We start from the raw sequence: 19528 nt of genomic DNA on the forward strand, positions 1-19528 counted from the left end.
GACATCATGATTACAGCAAATTACTGTAAAAGGGCTCTATCTTTTGCATGTTAGTTATAGGAATTCCAACACTCTTTATTTTATTCAACATAGAAATTAATACACATGAGCATTTATGCAATACAGTCACTTTTTTGATTATTATAAATATTTACAGGATTGTTGTTATTATGAACTACCTCACAGTAATTTACTGTAAATTTACATAGAGTACCTTACAGGGAAAGTAATGCAATTATTAGCCTGTAATTTACCGTAAATAAAGGCAAATATTTTACAGTTCTCAACATAAATTACTACACCCCTTTTCAACTACATTTTATATATTTTTAGTTTCTTTTTTTAAGCTTTTTATTTAATATTTTTCTCTAAAATACACATTTGGGTGTACTTATTTTTGGGACATTTTTGTAAGTTATTCTGTTTAGATTAACTCCAGATTTGGCTTTAGTACTGACTAATCTAATGTACACAAACTGACAAAAGTCTTGTCGTCGATCACAGTTGTAAGAGCAACAAACAAAAAACTTGACTTCTAGTTGATCATTTGAAAAAGTGGCAGAAGGTTGTTTTTTTCTGCTGAATCATCTGTTGAACTGCATCCCAATCATCACAAATACTGCAGAAGACCTATTGGAACCCACATGGACACACGATTTCCATAGAAATCAGTCAAGTTTGGTTAAAGAAAAATCATGGTTTGGGGTTACATTCGGGTCGTGCAAGAGATCTGCAAAGTGGATGGCAATTTTAATAGCCTGATTTGTGCTGCCGATTACTTCACAAACCACAGGAGAGGGCAAATTCTTCAGCAGGATGAAGTGTTCCTTCTCATACTTCAGCCTCTAAAGCAAAGTTCCTGAAAGGAAAGAAGGTCAAGGTGCTCTAGGACTGGCCAGCCCAGTCACCAGAGATGAACATGATTGAGCATGTCTGGGGTAAGATGAAGGAGGAGGCATTGAAGATGAATCCAAAGAATCTTGATGAACTCTGGGAGTCCTGCAAGAACGCTTTCTATGCCATTCCAGATGACTTTATTAATAAGTGATTTGAGTCATTGCAGAGATGTATGGATGCAGTCCTCCAAGCTCATGAGAGTTAAACACTATATTAATTCTTTTCCCACTGCAGCATGACTTTATATTCTAGACTGTACATTATTTCTGTTAAGTGACAAGACTTTTGTCTAAGCAAAGTCAGACCTTACTGTCCTAATTAAATAATTAAAAATCAAGGCATGATCATACTTTATCTTAGTGAAATGTGTAATTTAGAGGACTTTGCCTTTCATATAATCCATTTCTGATACCAAATAATCAACTAGAAGTCAGGTTATTATTTGTTGTTCCTGAAACTTGGATAGGCGACAAGACTTTTTGTCAGGTAGTGTATATGCACAAATATAATATTGTATAACATCTTATAAAGCATATGAATTTCAATGATAGATTTATGAGTGTTGTACTCGTATATGCTGAGTACTGTTATTTAATAAACCATTGTATTAATTATTTTAAAATATTATGAATGAAACGCTGCATTTGGAATATTTAACATATAGTTTAAAAAACAAAGCACACATATGTTTACAAATCTGGAATATCTTTTGGACTCTTTATGAACCCTTTGTCTCGTCCTTACAAAATAACCATTATCACACTGACCACTCATATGCTGTTATTTAATTCCTGTTTTACTGAATTTGATGATGTTTTTATATTTGTATTCTCTGATGCTTTTTTGTTGCTAAATGTTCCTTCTGTTAATTGTGCTGATAGTTACAGTATATTGTAAAACGATAAATAAATAATTAAATAATAATAATACATTATATTAAACATTTGTTGTAAAAATGGGATTTGTACAATAAGTACAAAATTTTACAATTTTAGTCTCAACAAGGCTGTATTTTATTATTTAAATAATGGAGCAAAAAATTATTTAACATTTATTACATTTTACAAATATAAACAACAGCCATCAAGAACAGAGAAGAAAAGAAAAAAGGGGAAAAAATAGGGAATAAAAACAAACTGTACAAATACGAACTAAGATATACATGAAAACACTGTGAGTGGGGAAAACATTTAATTAAATAAATCAACAAAACACTTAAAAACCTACATTTTTACAACCACATTAAAATTCAAGGAAATAAAGGGTTACAAACTGTTATGCATTATTATTATCAGGGGTAGGCAGGGGGGATCAGTCTAGATCAGTCCAGCTAGAGAGTTATTGCAACATTTTTGAAGTCTTTCCCATTATTTTCATTAATTAACTTATTATTATTATTATTATTTATACTAATTGGAGGGGAATGTAATGTTAAAACCCAAAGAGAAACTAACTTGTTCAATGAAAATTTGGAGCCAATGTTACAATTAAGTACGATGACAGATAGTGTACTAAAGAGGTCATGGATAATAGCAATAATAATAATAACATTTATTTTTTCCAAGATTTTTACGTTTCTAAAAATGGCAGTTAATATAATGTCAGTATAGTCAATCTGGTAAACTCACTGTAACTCTGACAGACTGTAATTGTGAAATGTGTCGCATCAATAGACCTTTATTGATGATTAAGTGTTTATCAGCTCTTACTTTGGACAATGACCCAATCCAATCCTCCTGTTCAGTCTGAACAAACTCTGACCTCGGATCAGAGACGTGTCCACCCTTTTATTGCTTTCCTTCAGTTAAAAGTGACCCTAAAGGCCCTAGTGTCATCGTAAAAAGGCCCTTAAAGTGTTTCAGCTCTTAGAGTCATTGATACTGGTCAAACTGGTTGACCGTGACAAGCAGAAGTACAGCTTACCTCATAAAAATGACGTCCTTTGTATTAAAAGATCGGGTTACTGTAAAATCCCTTTATTGTTTTTAAAGAATCATCCACAATAGGACTGTGTAATATGGGCAAAAGAAACCTATCGTAATTTTTTGGAACAATACTGCGATTTTGGATTTAATCGTGATTTTGACACACAAACGTTTTACAGTGTAAATCTGAAACATTTCAAAAGCAAAACAATCAGAGTAAAGGGTAACAAACAAAACAATTTTAATATCTCGTGGGCCAGTCTGTACACCCATCTGTGAACTAAACTAGACTGACACAGTTTACATTTACTAGAACTTCTATGTTAAGCTGCTTTGACACAATCTACATTGTAAAAGCGCTATAGAAATGAAGATGAATTGAATTGAATATATATTTTCAGGAGACTTAACTGGTTTCTCCATAAATAAAACATGTATCAGAGCTGCAGCAATGTTTTGTTGGTTTGTAATGCCCTGAGAAAACGGTTGATGGTCGTCTAATAATGACACATAAGCGCAAGTGCAAAGCGCATTGAAAAAAATGCTAAAGAAATCAACACGCTCGCGCAGGCCCTGATTGGCTAATCGGGAGGACCGGGAGAATTCCCGGTGGGCCGGTCCGTTTTTTGGCCGCGAGGGCCGGTGTCCCTAGCTCCAGAATCTGTTGCTCTCAGCAGTCACACTTTTTAAATTTATTTATTTACTTGACCACAGCCTTTTTATTCATTATTTTATCGCAACTCTTCTTTTTTTTTATCTATTTTAATGATGATAAAACTTAGTTGTGTCTCTTTACTCCATACAGCTGTTGTGGTCCAGCGGTTAGCACGTTAAGTTAAGACTCTGTGGGCCCCGGTTCGATCCTCGTTAGAGTAATGTAATGTTTTCATTTTTATTGTTAAGACATATAATACTGTTAGGGTTGTTGGACATTTGAAGTTCTAAAGCAGCTGTTTTCTCAAAAAAAAGATGTGATAGTGTCATTAGAAACTGAATTGGAAATGACCTTATTTTAATATAGTCAGTCGTGAACTGAGGTGGGCCGGTCTGAGGCTTGAAACTCCAGGGCTGAAAAGGAGTCCCACTCCTGCCCTGCGCTCGCGCTTACCACTCACTTTTAGTTGTGATATGTGACTGACAGTTCTTACAAATTACCTGGTTCTATGATACATCAAAAGGAATCCCACACCACAGATGTTGACTTTTTTTTGGCCACCAAGTCCTCCTGTGCTGAACTCATCATCCCCGTTCATGCAGGCTATTTGTCATTAAGCTCCTGTTCTCGTGCACTGTTTAGGTGTGCTGCTTTATGGTTGGTTTAAATAGCATACTTTGGGAGAAGTTAGTCGGGACTGGAGCATACCAAAAATTTGTTGATTTCGATTCGATTTCAATTTTTGCTGCTTGTTTAAACTACTTCTTTAAAATAAGCTGAATCAACACAATTCTTGAGGGTTTTGGGACAAGTTAATTGTTTTAAGTTCCATCCACGTACATTCGAAAAAAAAAAGCAATTAAGTTAACGTGGGGCAACATGAAGAAATTGTGTGAAACCCAGCATTTTTCACATTGTTTATTGTATTTTCATTATTTTATTTTCAATAAGTGTCATTATTTAGTAAGTATTTTTCTTGTTTTTTAAATTTTCTTTCTTTTTTTCTTCCTCCCATGTATTCCATTGCTTTTTTTAAAACGACACCGTGTGACCTTCAGTGTGCGGAGCCGCAGTCACATGCTCAATGCCGCTCATTTTCTTATATTTGAATAGTGACCTACACTAGTGCTGAATAATGTTATTTCTCATCTCGAACACCTTTTCCACCTCGCTCACTGTATGCGTATAAAGTAAAGGAAGCTTTCAGTCTTTGTGTTCCTGACAAAAAAGCTAGTTCAAAGACTCTTTAAATATTAGCTCTGGTCTTTCAGTCTGTTTACATCTCTATTAAAACACGGATCTGACCTTTAAAGAGAGCTGGATAGGGTGTATTTATGTTAGTATTGTATTGTATATGTTGAATTACACACCTATTTAGGTCTTCGCAAGAGTTATTGATTAAACTAAAACAAACAAGTTCCTAATGGGGTAAATGATAGTATTTAGGTTGATTTTATATCTTATATTTTGACTTGAATAAAACTATTGAACTTCTAATACTGGAAAAATGTTATCAAATTACATCAGTAGTGAGCAAAGAAAAACACTAGGTTCAAGTAAAGTACTTATGAATTGACATTAGCTGTGTGATTGATTGTGTATTTGTAATATTTGTTGAGTTCTGCTGTCGTTTCAGTCAATTTGAACACCAAAAAAATATCCGTTAATCAAACAGTTTCCAAATTTTGGTCTATTTTCCGATTGAATTATGGTTATGAATTGCATTATGGGACATTGGTTTCTTCTCTCTCAACTTTTGGTGTTGAAAATTACACTCTTCAACTTTGCAGTTAAATAAAATATTGTATATTAATAAATAATGTATTTACTAATAAGTCTTTACAAATAACAGACAATACATCAGGCAATATATCATACAGTATATACAGTGGGTGAAATAAGTATTAAACACGTTACCATTTTTCTCAGAAAACATATTTCTGAAGGTGCCATTGACTTGAAATTTTCCCCAGATGTTGATAACAACCATAGAAATACATATATAAAAAGACAAATAAAAGTTAAATGAAAATATGAAGAAAGGAAGGTGTAGAAAGGCAGTAAATGCCCAGACAGCAGCTGAAATCTCTCAGAAGTTATTCAGCAACCCTCTGCCCTTCATCAGTGTAAATTAATATTAGCTTCAGTCCAACATCTACATTATCAGGATGATGAAGATGAAACCAGAACGGATATTTCAGCAAGGGAATGATCCAAAACACAGGAAAAGAAACTTTAGAATTGTTTTAGAGAAAGAAAATAAAGCTCTAGAATTTTCCCAGCCAATCATCTGACTCGAATCCGTTGGAAAATACTAAATAAAGGTCCGTTTGGATAGACGAAACCTACAGAACCATCAAGATTTTTACACTCTGTGAAAAATCACACCTGAGCAATTCATTTGACTTCATTCTCCATATGAGCGTCATCTCTAAGCTGCCATCAATTTTTAATTTAGCCGAACAACTAGTTCTTGATAGAGTACTTTATCATACAGAATCATTCAAGCAGTTGTGTTTATTGTATGTTAGTGAATTCAGCTGTGACCATAACATGTTTGCTTGTTTTTAGGAAACGTATTCGTGTCTGTTTTGATTGCAAAAACTAGAGAGAAGTCCTTTACTAAAAACATGTTTGCTTGTTTTTTAGGTTTCATATCCATCCAAGAAAATGGGTTGCTTTGGATTTTTGAAAACCATGATGTTTCTCTTCAATGGCATCATCTTTGTAAGTATAGATCATGTTTGCACAGTGGAGATTATCAAAATTAGAGAACAGTTCATGAACGCTTGATGTTTTCATTGTTTCGGTGTTTTCAGCTTCTGGGAATTGCTTTACCTGTTTCAGTGTGTGACGGTAAACAAGTTCCTGCATGACAGATAAGTTCCTCAGGAAAAAAATTATAAAAATAGTGTAGCCTTTTGATTCTTTCTGCTGATTTCAGTCCACATTCTCATAAATGTGGAGACATTTTTATAATCTCTTAGATTGCACATTTATGGTAAAGTAATCTGACTACTTTTGGATTACATTTAGATTACTTTTGTGCTAACCCTTATTTTATATCACATACAGTTGAAGTCAGAATTATTAGTCCCCTTTGACTTTTTTCCCCCATTTTTTAAATATTTCCCAAATGATGTTTAACAGAGCAAGGAAACTTTCACAGTATGTCTGATAATATTTTTTCTTTTGGAGAAAGTCTTATTTGTTTTATTTCGGCAAGAATAAAAGCAGTTTTTTATTTTTTAAAAACTATTTTTGGGACAAAATTGTTAGCCCCTTTAAGCTAATTTTTTTTTGATAGTCTACAGAACAAACCATCGTTATACAACAACTTGCCTAATTGCCCTAACCTTAACCTAATTAACCTAGTTAAACCTTTAAATGTTACTTTAAGCTGTATAGAAGTGTCTTGAAAAATATCTAGTCAAATATTATTTACTGTCATCATGGCAAAGATAAAATAAATCAGTTATTAGAAATGAGTTATTAAAACTATTATGTTTAGAAATGTGTTGAAAAAATTGTCTCTCCATTGAACAGAAACTGGGGGAAAAATAAACAGGGTGGCTAAAAACTCAGGAGGGCTAATAACTCTGACTTCAACTGTATATATTTAAGTAGGATAATGTTGTATTTTCATTTTGACAGATTAAAAAGACAAATATATGAATCCGTATCAGCAAAAAGAGCCTCAGATGTTTCTTTTTAAAGTGCAGTATACTGCATGGACAAGTAAATGTTAAAACACTCATAAACTTAGTTAGTGTTTGCTAATAGTAAACCTGGTTGAAACAAAATCAATTTTATTATTATAAAATAATTTTCAAGAATTTTATGTAATCTTTATGTAATCATGTAATCAAGAAAACATGACTATAGTCTGATTATGAATATTTTACTCTAATTACAAGTATTTGATTTTTGGAATCTGATTACATACCTCAGATTACATCTGTTACTCTTTAGCTTTGACTATTATTACCTGTGTTAATTAATCAAACTCAGTCTGGAGGTTATGGAAGTCAAAAGATTAGACATTATTCCAGTAAAGTCGAGAAAGTCCAGAGCAAACCCAGAGCAATCTGCAGTCTCTCCCCAGGACAATCTGATGTCCCTCAAATTTGCTGTAGTCTTTATCCTTGCCTCATCCCACTTTTGTATTTTCACAGCTGGTTCCTGATTCAACAGCCCTCTCCCAGCTCCTACTCCTTTTCCTACCCCAATTTAAAGCCCCATTTTCTCTTCGGCACTTATAATGTACAGATCTAATGCATTCATAACTATATTTATGCATTAAGATATTATACATTAACATGATATGACTAGTGTTTATGTTTCAAACGTCTAAACTGGACTCTTTTCTCCCATACAGTGTTTTTAAACACACATGACAGTTTTAACATGTTTTATACTTTTCATGTTTTCCTGGATGTATTTACACATGGTTCTCATTACACTTAATTGTGTTCCCAAGTCATCTCTCGTGCTCTTTTATAACCCCTTGCCTTAACATATCACAAGTTTTCAAAGACATATAATTTCTGATTCATATGGCCCTCCATTTTTTTATTAAATGTGTCTTTACAGTGTTTTAGAAAATAAAAGTTTTCTTTACCAGCCTGCCTGGGAACTTGAACGAGTTTGTGACTTTCTAAAGATGCGCGATAATCTAGAAATCATAGATATTAATGGCCAACTTCTCTTGCTATGGCTGAAAGGTTCGATCTTTGGACTTCCTGCTGTTTCAGTCATTCCAGAACGACGGCTCACCTTCCTGAAGAGTCAGTACAAACTGGAAAGTTTATTAGAATTCGTCAGATAATTAATAAATTCACCACCAGTTACTTTAGTTTTATTAAGACTAAGCTGTGAACTCGACATTTAGGAAGATCTAATATTCTCTATATTTGATCTCCACTGTTTGACAAAAAAAAAACTGAAATTGTATGTGTGAGTTGCATTCAAAGTGAACAGATGGAAACTTAGAAGTTGTTGGTACAGTAGGTTCCAGTAGGTTAATAAAAAAGTAACTTCTTTAATTTAGTTAGACTTTGTGTTTACATTTGGAGTCATTTATAGTTTCAATCCAAATGATTTCCAGTCATATTCACTGTGGAAACACTGAAAACTGTGTTTTTTCTTAGTGAAGTGACTACAGAATATGTTGATGTTGAATACCAAGTGCAATAAGTGCTGTCTTTTTTTCAAGCAGATGTCCAAACAAACAAACAAGCAAATGACTCCATTTTCATGTGTTTTATCTGGGTCGCATGCAAATACTATGATGTAAATTCTACATATTGCATTTCATTCACTTTGTGCCCACAAAAGAACTTGTCAAGAAAAATCCCCAACAGATGCACATGAATTTGTTCTCAACCTCGTTCTAGTGTTGCGCGATTTTGATAAAAGTTGTAGCATGCACAAAACTGGACATTTGCATAAAACAAGACCAAAACATCTCCATAAAAGGGCATTCCACAACAGCCTTCTGTCACTCTGGTTAAGCAAAATATGGCTCTCTATTAGATGTACAACAGAATGTGGATTAAACACAATAAACAGCTCTTATACATAGCCAGATTACATAGATTTTTTTAGATCTCATTAGCCAATCTGTGATTTGATTCAGCTACAAATTTTAATACAGCTTTTCAGCTTTGACTTGCCTATTTAAGCCTATCAATTGGAATTTAATCTGAATATGAGTATCTTGCAAAATAACTAGTAAAATATGTACTGTCATCATTGCAAAGACAAAAGAAATTAGACAATAGTTAATAACTATTATCCCGGACGAGCCCTCAATTATGTTACAGCCATAGTACAAGTCAGGGAAAAACCAAATGGATTGGTCTAGGGGATTAAATAAGGTAAACAAACAAAATAATAACAAAGTATGGGGAGGAATCACAACAAAACAAAGGCTAAACACTAAAGGAGCACGACTGCACGTCTGGACGGCCACTCAAGTCCTCGCCCCCGAAGCGCTGCAACGTGGGCTCATATAACGCCAGCGATCAATGATCCGCAGTTGCAAAGGAATCTACTTCAGTGGTTCCTAAAGTGGGGGTCGCGACCCAATTTTAGTCCCTGTTTACAGTAACACGTTTTTATTTTAAAACAATGTTTTAGAACGAAAACAATCAGCATTTCTGAACACCTGCTTCAGCGCATTTTAAAATCTGCTTCAGCGTATTCTCGCGTCTGAGAACAGTCAGCGGGAGCTCTAAGCATCTAAGCACACCTGTCCTGCTAAGAGTAGCCGTATTCGGCCAGGATATTCCGAATCTTCGGGTGGATCTCATCTCTCTGTAGTTGTTAATCGTGATCTATAATTCATCATGTGTAGACCTATATCTAACCACTCTGTCTTTTTAATCTATTAGCCTACTTTTTCTCAGGTAACGTGATTTGTCTGAGCGCAAAGATAAATAATATACCTATAAGTTTATGTAACCGCATACACTAATTCCGCATGCTTGATAATGCTTGCCTTTATTTTTTGTATTGTATAAACTTATTGTACTTCATAGTTATTATTGATTATTAAAACTGTAGCTAATATATTATTATCTTCAGCAAAAGAGACGGCAATTTTGTATTTCACCATGCATTTCCTCTGATAATCTTTATTGTTTCCATGTAGCCTGACATATTGCCAAAACCCCACAGTGGGCCTAATGTTTCATATTTTTCTATGAAGATGAAAGGAGGCAGTTATTAGGCTCCGGTTTGTTATAAATTGGCATACTGTGGAGATGACGGTCATATAAATATGTACATAATGCCTTAATAAGTTGTTATTATAAAAATTAAAAGAGACAATGTCATATTTTCATTTTATTGCTAAGATAAAGATAGCCAAGAGAAATGACGTTATAAAAGTACTCCCATTAAATTTGAAGATTTACTCAACCTGCGAAGTCTGAACTTACAAGAAAAGGATGCAAGACTGAACTTTTTGTACTTTATAATGAGAAAAGGCCCCAATCAGGTAGGATAATGTCTGCAGCCATGCCTCTGTTTTCTGATGTCTCCGTTTCCCTCTAATCCACACTGACACGGAGCAGTAGCGTTTTAAAACTGAAACAGCCTCTTCAGCATTTTCAGGGGCTCGAAAACTCCAGGGTAGTGTGGACGGATGGTGTAACCAAAGCAAAAGTTATGCGTTTTAAAACTAAGAAATATTATAATTGCCGTATTTTATCCAGAACCCATAGAAGATAAAAATAGTAGTTAATAATTACATAAAAAAACAACAACATGAAAATATTTGTGTATATATATATATATATAACCACCTCTGAGGAATGTTGGGGTCACGAGTCACTGGCATTGTTATTTTGAGGGTCGTGAGCTGAAAAGTTTGGGAACCCCTGATCTACTTGATCAAAACAAAAACAGGTACAAAACTCAAGAGGGTGACAAAATAGCAAAAATAAATAAATGAATAAATAAATACATGGACGTGGAACAAACTACCGCTTAAAAAAATACTCGTTGAATTTACTACATTTTTTTTAAGGTAAGTGGTTGCAAACAATTTTATAAGCTGAAATTAAACAAACAAATTTAATGTTCAACTTTATTTGTTTGTTTAAATTCAGCCCATATAAATTGTTTGCAACCAGTTACCTTTAAAAAAATTAATAAATCCAATAAATATTTTCAGAGTATCGTTTAAAGATGTGTTATAAAAATCTCTCCGTTAAACAGAACTTTGAAAAAGAATTAAGTAATAAGTATAAATAAATATATTTACTAATTAAGTACACTTACAGCATATATAATGTGATAAAATGTGCGTTTTATGAAGTATACAGTAAGAGATGCATGTATCAGTTTTGCATTTGCTTACCTAGATCTAACAAAAGGCCATTTAATACTATTAAGTAGTTTACTTATTCAGTTGCATAAAGAACACCCGTGTGCGGAATAGACTTATAAATTATAATGAATGTGTCTATTTTTAGACACAAGCCTACTTAAAAAATACAAAAATCATCAACTCTTTTATCTATGTTGAACCTAAAACCTCTTCATTTCAAACGTTTTGATCAATGCAACAGGTTTTTAAAATTCAATGCAAATGTTTGGAGTGCATAAACAGATCTGCGATTAGTTTCAATTCATTCACATTAACAATAATTGATGCCTGTAAACATAGTCAATGAAATTAAACTATTCTAGACGCTGTATTTCACACCACGATTTCCTGAAAGACTGGCTTTAGAGTGTGATCTGACTCAACAGTGGTCACAAATGCAAATAAGTAGTAACCTGGAAACATTATTGCATACATCACAGCTTCAGGTGGCTCAGTGGTTAGCACTGTCGCATCACAGCAAGAAGGTCGCTGGTTCAATTCCCGGCTAGGCTAGTTGGCATTCCTGTGTGGAGTTTGCATGTTCTCCCCATGTTGGCATGGGTTTCCTCCGGGTGATCCGGTTTCCCCCACAGTCCAAAAACATGCACTATAGGTGAATTGAATAAACTACATTTTGCGTAGTGCATGAGTGTGAATGTGAGAGTGTATAGATGTTTCCCAGTACTGGGAATGCTGAAGTAGTTGATGGTTCATTCCGCTGTGGATAAATGAATGAATGAATCATAGTTTTAAAAACTAACGTGTCTCTTTTTTGTGTTTGTTTGTTTTTGTGCAGCTGGCAGGAGGGGTTATTCTGGGTGTGGGCATCTGGGTGAAGGTGGACAACGGCTCCATACTGAATTTTATGCAGAGTTTACCAGGCGCTTCGAGTCAGATGGGACAGGTGCTGAATGTGGGATACCTGCTGATCGCTTTGGGAGCTGTGCTAGTCGTCCTGGGCTTCCTGGGCTGCTGCGGAGCCATCAAAGAGAGCAGGTGTATGCTGATGCTGGTACGTCAGAAGACACCCATAACACACATTAATGCACTATTAGTAACAATAGTAAAACCTTTCAGCTGTAGTACATGTATAATGTTTGTAATGTGATATTTTTAAATTAGAGCTGTCAATATAACTCATAAATTACTTTGTTATGGGAATTTATTTTGCTTAGTTTATTGAACTTTTACAGTAACAACAAATTAAAGAAGTGTAGAGTTGTGAAACATTATATATACAGTTGAATTCAGAATTATTAGCCCCCCTGAATTATTAGCTCCCCTGTTCATTTTTTTCCCCAATTTCTGTTTAATGGAGGGAAGATTGTTTCAGCACATTTCTAAGCATAATAGTTTTAATAACTCATTTCTAATAACTGATTTATTTTATCTTTGCCATGATGATAGTAAATAATATTTTACTTGATATTTTTCAAGACACTTCTATACAGCTTAAAGTGACATTTAAAGGTTTAACTAGGTTAATAAGGTAAACTAGGCAGGTTAGGGTAATTAGGCAAGTTATTCTTTAACGATGGTTTGTTCTGTAGACTATCGGAAAAAAAATTAGCTTAAAGGGGCTAATCATTTTGTCCCAAAAAAAAAAAAAAAATCCAAACTGCTTTTATTCTAACTGAAATAAAACAAATAAGAAGAAAAAATATTATCAGACATACTGTGAAAATTTCCTTGCTCTGTCAAACATGATTTGGGAAATATTTAAAAAAAGAACAAAAAATCAAAAGGGGGCTAATAATTCTGACTTCAACTGTATATATATATATATATATATATATATATATATATATATATATATATATATATATATATATATATATATATATATATATATATAACTGTATATGTCTATATATAGACAGAATATACTATATACATTTCCTGTGCCTGAATGCTTTATTCTGGCTTGAAATTCGTAAACAAAGGACTTTTTTTTTGGGTAACTTTATGGTTAAACTTTGCAATTACTCCACAATCGTGTGTGTTTTTAACTCCTATTCAACTATAATTCTAATTCTACAATGGAGATCATGCAGATGTGCACATTGCGTTATCGATACTGAAACAATATATAATGCAGCCCTAATTAATTGTCTAAAACATTTCAATTAATTGACAGTCCTAGTTAAATTATTGGTTATTGTTACGATTTTAAAGATGGTAAGTCAAGGGTAAGGGGAGTAACATTAATTTTAGGTGAAACGCATGAGCAAACACACAAAATCAACAAGTGAGGGACAAAATACCAAGACTACCTAAATGCAATAAAGTGAGTTTATTTACAAAGATAGTGATAATAATAAATGCAAAAATATGTGTATAGAAAGAACATTAAATATTTACAAAGATACATTGAAATTTAAAGACAAATGGGACATAAGACGTTTGACTAGATAGATGGGAGAGTTGGAGATATGAGATCCGGGCGGCGTCCAAACAAAAGAAATAAATAAATCAAAATCTATTGGCCCAACCTCTACCCTAACTATCCAAAAGAAGTTATTGAAAATAAATATTCGCGTCTATTACGCACTACCTAACCTACTCTAATATATGATAAGAAAACAAAAGTACAGTGGGTGGAGCACGCCCCTTACCTAATGTGTCTAACAACAGAGATATTCAAACTACGTGTGCCAATGTATGTCACGCGACATTCTTACCTGTCCCACTCTTCAACCTCAGATGCGCATGACACTGACGGTAGACAAATGGAGAACAGACAAATAGCCAATCGGAGCCACTGTATGGGTGGAAGCAGGAGAGAGGTAGAGAGCGAGCGAGCACAGGGGGAGAGAGACTAGCGAAAAAAAAAAAATAGTAATCATGCAACACAGGAACGTAACAGTTATGCAAATATGGTTATGTAAAATTCTATAATATTTGTTGATGAATGGAAATGTTTTTTTTATACTCTCCTCAGTTCTTCATCATTATTCTGATCATCTTCATTGCTGAAGTTGCCGGGGCGATTGTGATTCTGGCGTTTAGGCCGCTGGTGAGTTTTTGCATTTGATATTTTCCACTCTTTATGCATGCAGATGGAAATAGCCATGGCTCTTCTTTTGTGTATTTCAGGCAGAAACGCTGATTAAACAGTTGGGAGTTGATGCTGTGAAAAGCCTCCAAAGTGACTTTGGGAAAAACCAAGACGTCACCGGATTGTGGAACACAACAATGACTGGGGTCAGTAAAACTTTGGTTAATAAAAAAAAAAAAAAACAAGAAATACATGTTCACATTACTATAGAATCATATTTTTTGTATGTAATGCATCATTTGTTACATCGTGTAAGCTTATAATCTCCAGTGTATAAGCAATTGGTTGTTTTTGTTGTCCATTTTCCTCTTAATTCTGAGTCTTGCTCTGACCTTTTTTTTTTTTACTTTTGAAATTTTTTACACCTGACTGACTTCTGACTTTTTTTACACCTTGCAATTTTGTCTTTCTTTATAATAAGTTCTCATCTCATGGCTCTGACTTCAGGAATTCTGAGTTGCATCTTATTTCTGACTTTTTTAGAATTAGTTTTCATCTCAGTTCTGACTTTCTAAGGTCACATCTTACAATTCTTTTTTAAAAGTCAGAGTTACAGTTCTTTTACAGTTCTGCTTTTTTAAGAATTAGAATTACTCTGCGCTCACAGCGAAGGTGGTGAAAGCGTCAAAGGTCGCTCTGGCCGCCCTGGCGTCAACGCTTCTATCTGGCATTCCTGATAAACAACTTCATATCATTCATTCATTTTCTTTTCGGCTTAGTCCCTTTATTAATCCGGGGTCGCCACAGTGGAATGAACCGCTAACTTATCCAGCACGTTTTTACACAGCGGATGCCCTTCCAGCTGCAACCCATCTCTGGGAAACATCCACACAAACACTCAATCACACTCATACACTACGGACAATTTAGCCTACTTAATTTACCTGTACCCCATGTATTTGGACTGTGGGGTAAACCGGAGCACCCAGAGGAAACCCACATAAACACAGGGAGAACATGCAAACTCCACACAGAAATGCCAACTGACCCAGTCGAGGCTCGAATCAGCGACCTTCTTGCTGTGATGCGACAGCACTACTACTGCGTCACTGCGTTGCCTTCTTTTAATCAATGGCAAAATAAATTAACTTCAAAAGATCTGTAGCTCTTTCCCAGTGATGGGTTGCAGCTGGAAGGGTATCTGCTAGGTAAAACATATGCTGGATGAGTAGGCGGTTCATTCCGCTGTGGCGACCCCAGATCAATATAGAGGCTAAGCCGAAAATGAATGAATGAATGAATGAATGAGATCTGTAGCTCATAAACAATATAAAACTTTCATCCAGTAAAATCATAGCATATACAGTAGTAGCATAGAACATCACCTGATATATTTATATATAATATAATATAATATAATATAATATAATATAATATAATATAATATAATATAATATAATATAATATAATATAATATAATATAATATAATATAATATATACACTATTTATATTTGATCAGCAGCTGATGTTGAATCTAACTCTCACTGCTTCTGTATCTCCTGTAGATGAAATGCTGTGGATTCAACAACTATACGGATTTCACAAACTCTTACTTCGTGAACAGCACCAAGAATTATCCGGTTCAGTGCTGTAACACATCTCCCTGTAATCAGGCGGCTGTTATGAATTCGGTGAGACATTAGTAATACATATTCATTTACAGTCTTGAAGAAATTCTAGAGGATTGGACACCTTTTCATCTTTATATTTGTGTGTGTTTTCCCCCTAGACTGTAACAGGTTGTTTTCCAGCACTGATAAAGCTGGTGGATAAAAATGCCGTTATCATCATAGCCGTAGCATTGGGCATCGCTGCGCTTGAGGTAAAGCACACGTTTCATTTCTATCAATGCTTTTCAAAGTGATTTTAAGACTGCAATTTACAATGTACTTGCAATTTAAGATTTAATCAAAATGCAAATGATGTAAATTGCATAAGTTAGCATCTACTTCCAACGATAAAATAATATTACAGAGGGCGATTTACAGAGTGCCTTTTATAACTTGTTTTAATGACTGATTTATTGTACTTGGTTTAAATAAATAAATAAATAAAATGTTAAATCTTATATATATATATATATATATATATATATATATATATATATATATATATATATATATATATATATATATATATATATATATATATATGCAAATATTTATTTGTTTATTTATCTTAAACTAAGTGTAATTAGGTTTGAGAAATAAATAAATAAATAAATAAATAGTATAGTATATAGTGTGCAAATAGTCTATAATTTCAAAAAAATAATAAATATATATAAATATATATAAATAAATACATAATATATGTATATAAATAAATAAATAAATAAATAAATAATATAATGTATATAAATGTATAATATATATGTATAATATAAATGAAAAATATGCATCAAATATTGTTGGTGATAGCATATATTATGTATTTATAAAAAAAAAAAAAAGAATATATATATATATATATATATATATATATATATATATATATATATATATATATATAATAAATACATAATATATGTATATAAATAAAAAAATATAAATAAATAAATAATATAATGTATAGATATATATAATATATATATAATATATATTATAATAATATATTATAGATAAAAGCAATTTTTATTATTTTTGCTGTTAAAACACTATGATAAATAACATGTTGTATTATTATCATAGATAAAAATATAAATCAAATGTTACATCTTATATTTAGTGTGCAAATTTTTTTTTTATTTATATCTCAATCTAAATGTAGTCTGGTTTGAGATATAAATAAATAAATAAAAATAAATAAATAAATAAATAAATAAATAAATAATAACATTTTAAATCTTGCATCAAATACTGTTGGTGAACACATATATTATATATTTATACTTGTATATGTTATAGATAATAGCGCTTTAGATTACTTTTGGTGTTAAAAACACAATGATAAATGACATGCTGTATTATTACATTAGAGCTGCTTAATATTGGAAAAATCTGACATTACCATATTTTGTTTTGCTGCGATATATGTATTGTGATATAATTTCAGCAGATGATTTGAAGAGCTCTATTTGGAAAGATTTAATTAATTTAGATCGGCCGAGATGACTTTTTCTATGCAGTGGATCTATAAATCTATAAAGTAGAATCAATTAAGAGCCAAAAATAAATAAACAAACAGTGCTTTATGGTTTTCTGGGAAGCCTAACAGTATTTAATACATAAATTGAACAATCAAACGTACAGTTACATGGCCATCATTGTATAAATAAAAAATAATAATAATTCAATAATGTCTTTATTATTAAATAAATTATCTTTATAATCTTATCCTGCGATGTGACTATTGCAGATACACACATTGCAATATCGATGCTCAAACGATGTTATTCAGCCCTACTAGAAATATTTTCGCATTTTTAATTCAGATAAAAGTTTAAATACTAAAAGAGGTAATGAAATTTTGAAGATGCTCTTTGAGATAGCAAAGCATGCACTAAAATTACACACCTAATTTATTTACTCCCATATAATTTTGACCTAAAGATATCTAATTCTAATCCTAATTATAAACAAGAACCCTTTTATGAAGGCACTTATGAATGGTTATTCACTTTTCTTTCTTTCTGTGTTGTGATTTTCAGCTTGCGGCGATGATCGTGTCCATGGTCCTGTACTGTAAAATAGGCTCAAAGGCTTAACGTGTCACTTTAATGGAAGTATCTGTCCAATGACCCCTCTTGATGATTGAGGATGAGGTGGAATATCGGTTGTAATGATTTCATTCTGGATAAGAATGACTGCTTAAAAGGATAGTTCACCCAAAAGGACCATTTCCTCATTATTTATTTAACATTCATGATTTTTGTTCTTCTGTTGAACATTAAGAAAAATATTCAGAATAATTTTGGGGGAAAAATAACATTGACATCAATTGTTGGGGCAAAAAAAAATACTATGGAAGTCAATAGTTGTTTTGTTTTCAACATTATTCAGTATTTTTTCTGTTTTGTTCAACAGAATAAACTAAATTTGGGTAATCTATGCTTTTAATACCTTGAATGAAAACTAAAGTCAGACTGTCAATCTGAAAATCTTGACATTTTACAGTAGTAAAATTAGCTATTTTAATGATTAACATTTCATTGAGACTGATTATTATTATTATTTTGTACTTTTTTACTTATATACTGTTTTATTATTTAAAAGCATAAAACCCAAGGCATTGCTTTGTAATTCTAAACACACTACTGTCATTATATGTGCAATGACCAAAATAGGCCAAATGTTTTCTAGCAAAATGTCGCTGTTGTAATTTATTGCAAACCTCTTACAAGCCAAAGGCATTTACACAACGTGACTTCTCATGTAATAAAGCACAATGTTTTATGTTTAAAATGTGATGTATAAAGTTTTTACCAAAAAAAATGATTATTTTATGTTGCTAAAATGTTCATATAAAATGTTTATTTTGATGATAATTATAGATATAAAGGCAATTTCAACTTTGTGATGGTGTTGTCTTTTATACTCTTTAACTGTAAATCCACTAATGTAATGTAAATACTGTTGTTATTACAAAAATAAACTGACAAGGTGGTTTTTCTACCACGCTTTGTGTCCTGTGAGGACATTTTTACTCGGTTACAAAGTTATAAATGGAGTTGATTTTACTTCAGAGGGTTGACAAAACATTCACCATCAGTGGTTACATCTGACGACACGATAACTACAAATATCCCTTCTAAAATTATACGAAAATGAATCACTTTATTATTATTAACTCACCTTTGTGTGTTTTTTTTGACTCCTTTAAACGGATCATGTCTTATTTTGTAAATATCACCGCCCTCTGCTGGCGGCAAAACAGCTGTTCTTTTCGCGGGCTCCCCTGCTCTCTAGTGGAAGAAAGTGTTTATGACGTAAAATGGCTGACTGTCTCGTAGATTGAGGTGATGCCAAACGACACAGCGCATAAACAAGCTCGATAAAAGGTGTCATTTGTACTTATTTGCAACAAGAATTAAAATAGGAAATTGTTTTTATTCAAAATTCGAAATAAAAATAATTGAATATGATGTTAATGTTTACATCTTACAAGGAAATATTTT

General features: G+C 32.7%; 1 protein-coding gene across 2 annotated transcripts in view; it reads left to right on the forward strand.

The window, feature by feature from the left end:
• tspan34b (tetraspanin 34b) overlaps window positions 1–18927 on the forward strand; it is a 27050-nt gene extending 8123 nt beyond the window's left edge. For both annotated transcript variants that reach the window (NM_200408.2, XM_073937655.1), the window contains 7 exon segments: window positions 6127–6204; window positions 12150–12365; window positions 14295–14369; window positions 14450–14557; window positions 15918–16043; window positions 16142–16234; window positions 18062–18927. In NM_200408.2, coding sequence (NP_956702.2) covers window positions 6148–6204; window positions 12150–12365; window positions 14295–14369; window positions 14450–14557; window positions 15918–16043; window positions 16142–16234; window positions 18062–18118 — 732 coding nt within the window. In that variant the 5' untranslated portion in view covers window positions 6127–6147 and the 3' untranslated portion in view covers window positions 18119–18927.
• The last annotated feature ends 601 nt before the right edge of the window (window positions 18928–19528 follow it).

Source organism: Danio rerio, chromosome 3 (genome assembly GCF_049306965.1).
Source record: "Danio rerio strain Tuebingen ecotype United States chromosome 3, GRCz12tu, whole genome shotgun sequence".
In the NCBI taxonomy this organism is placed as follows: domain Eukaryota; kingdom Metazoa; phylum Chordata; class Actinopteri; order Cypriniformes; family Danionidae; genus Danio; species Danio rerio.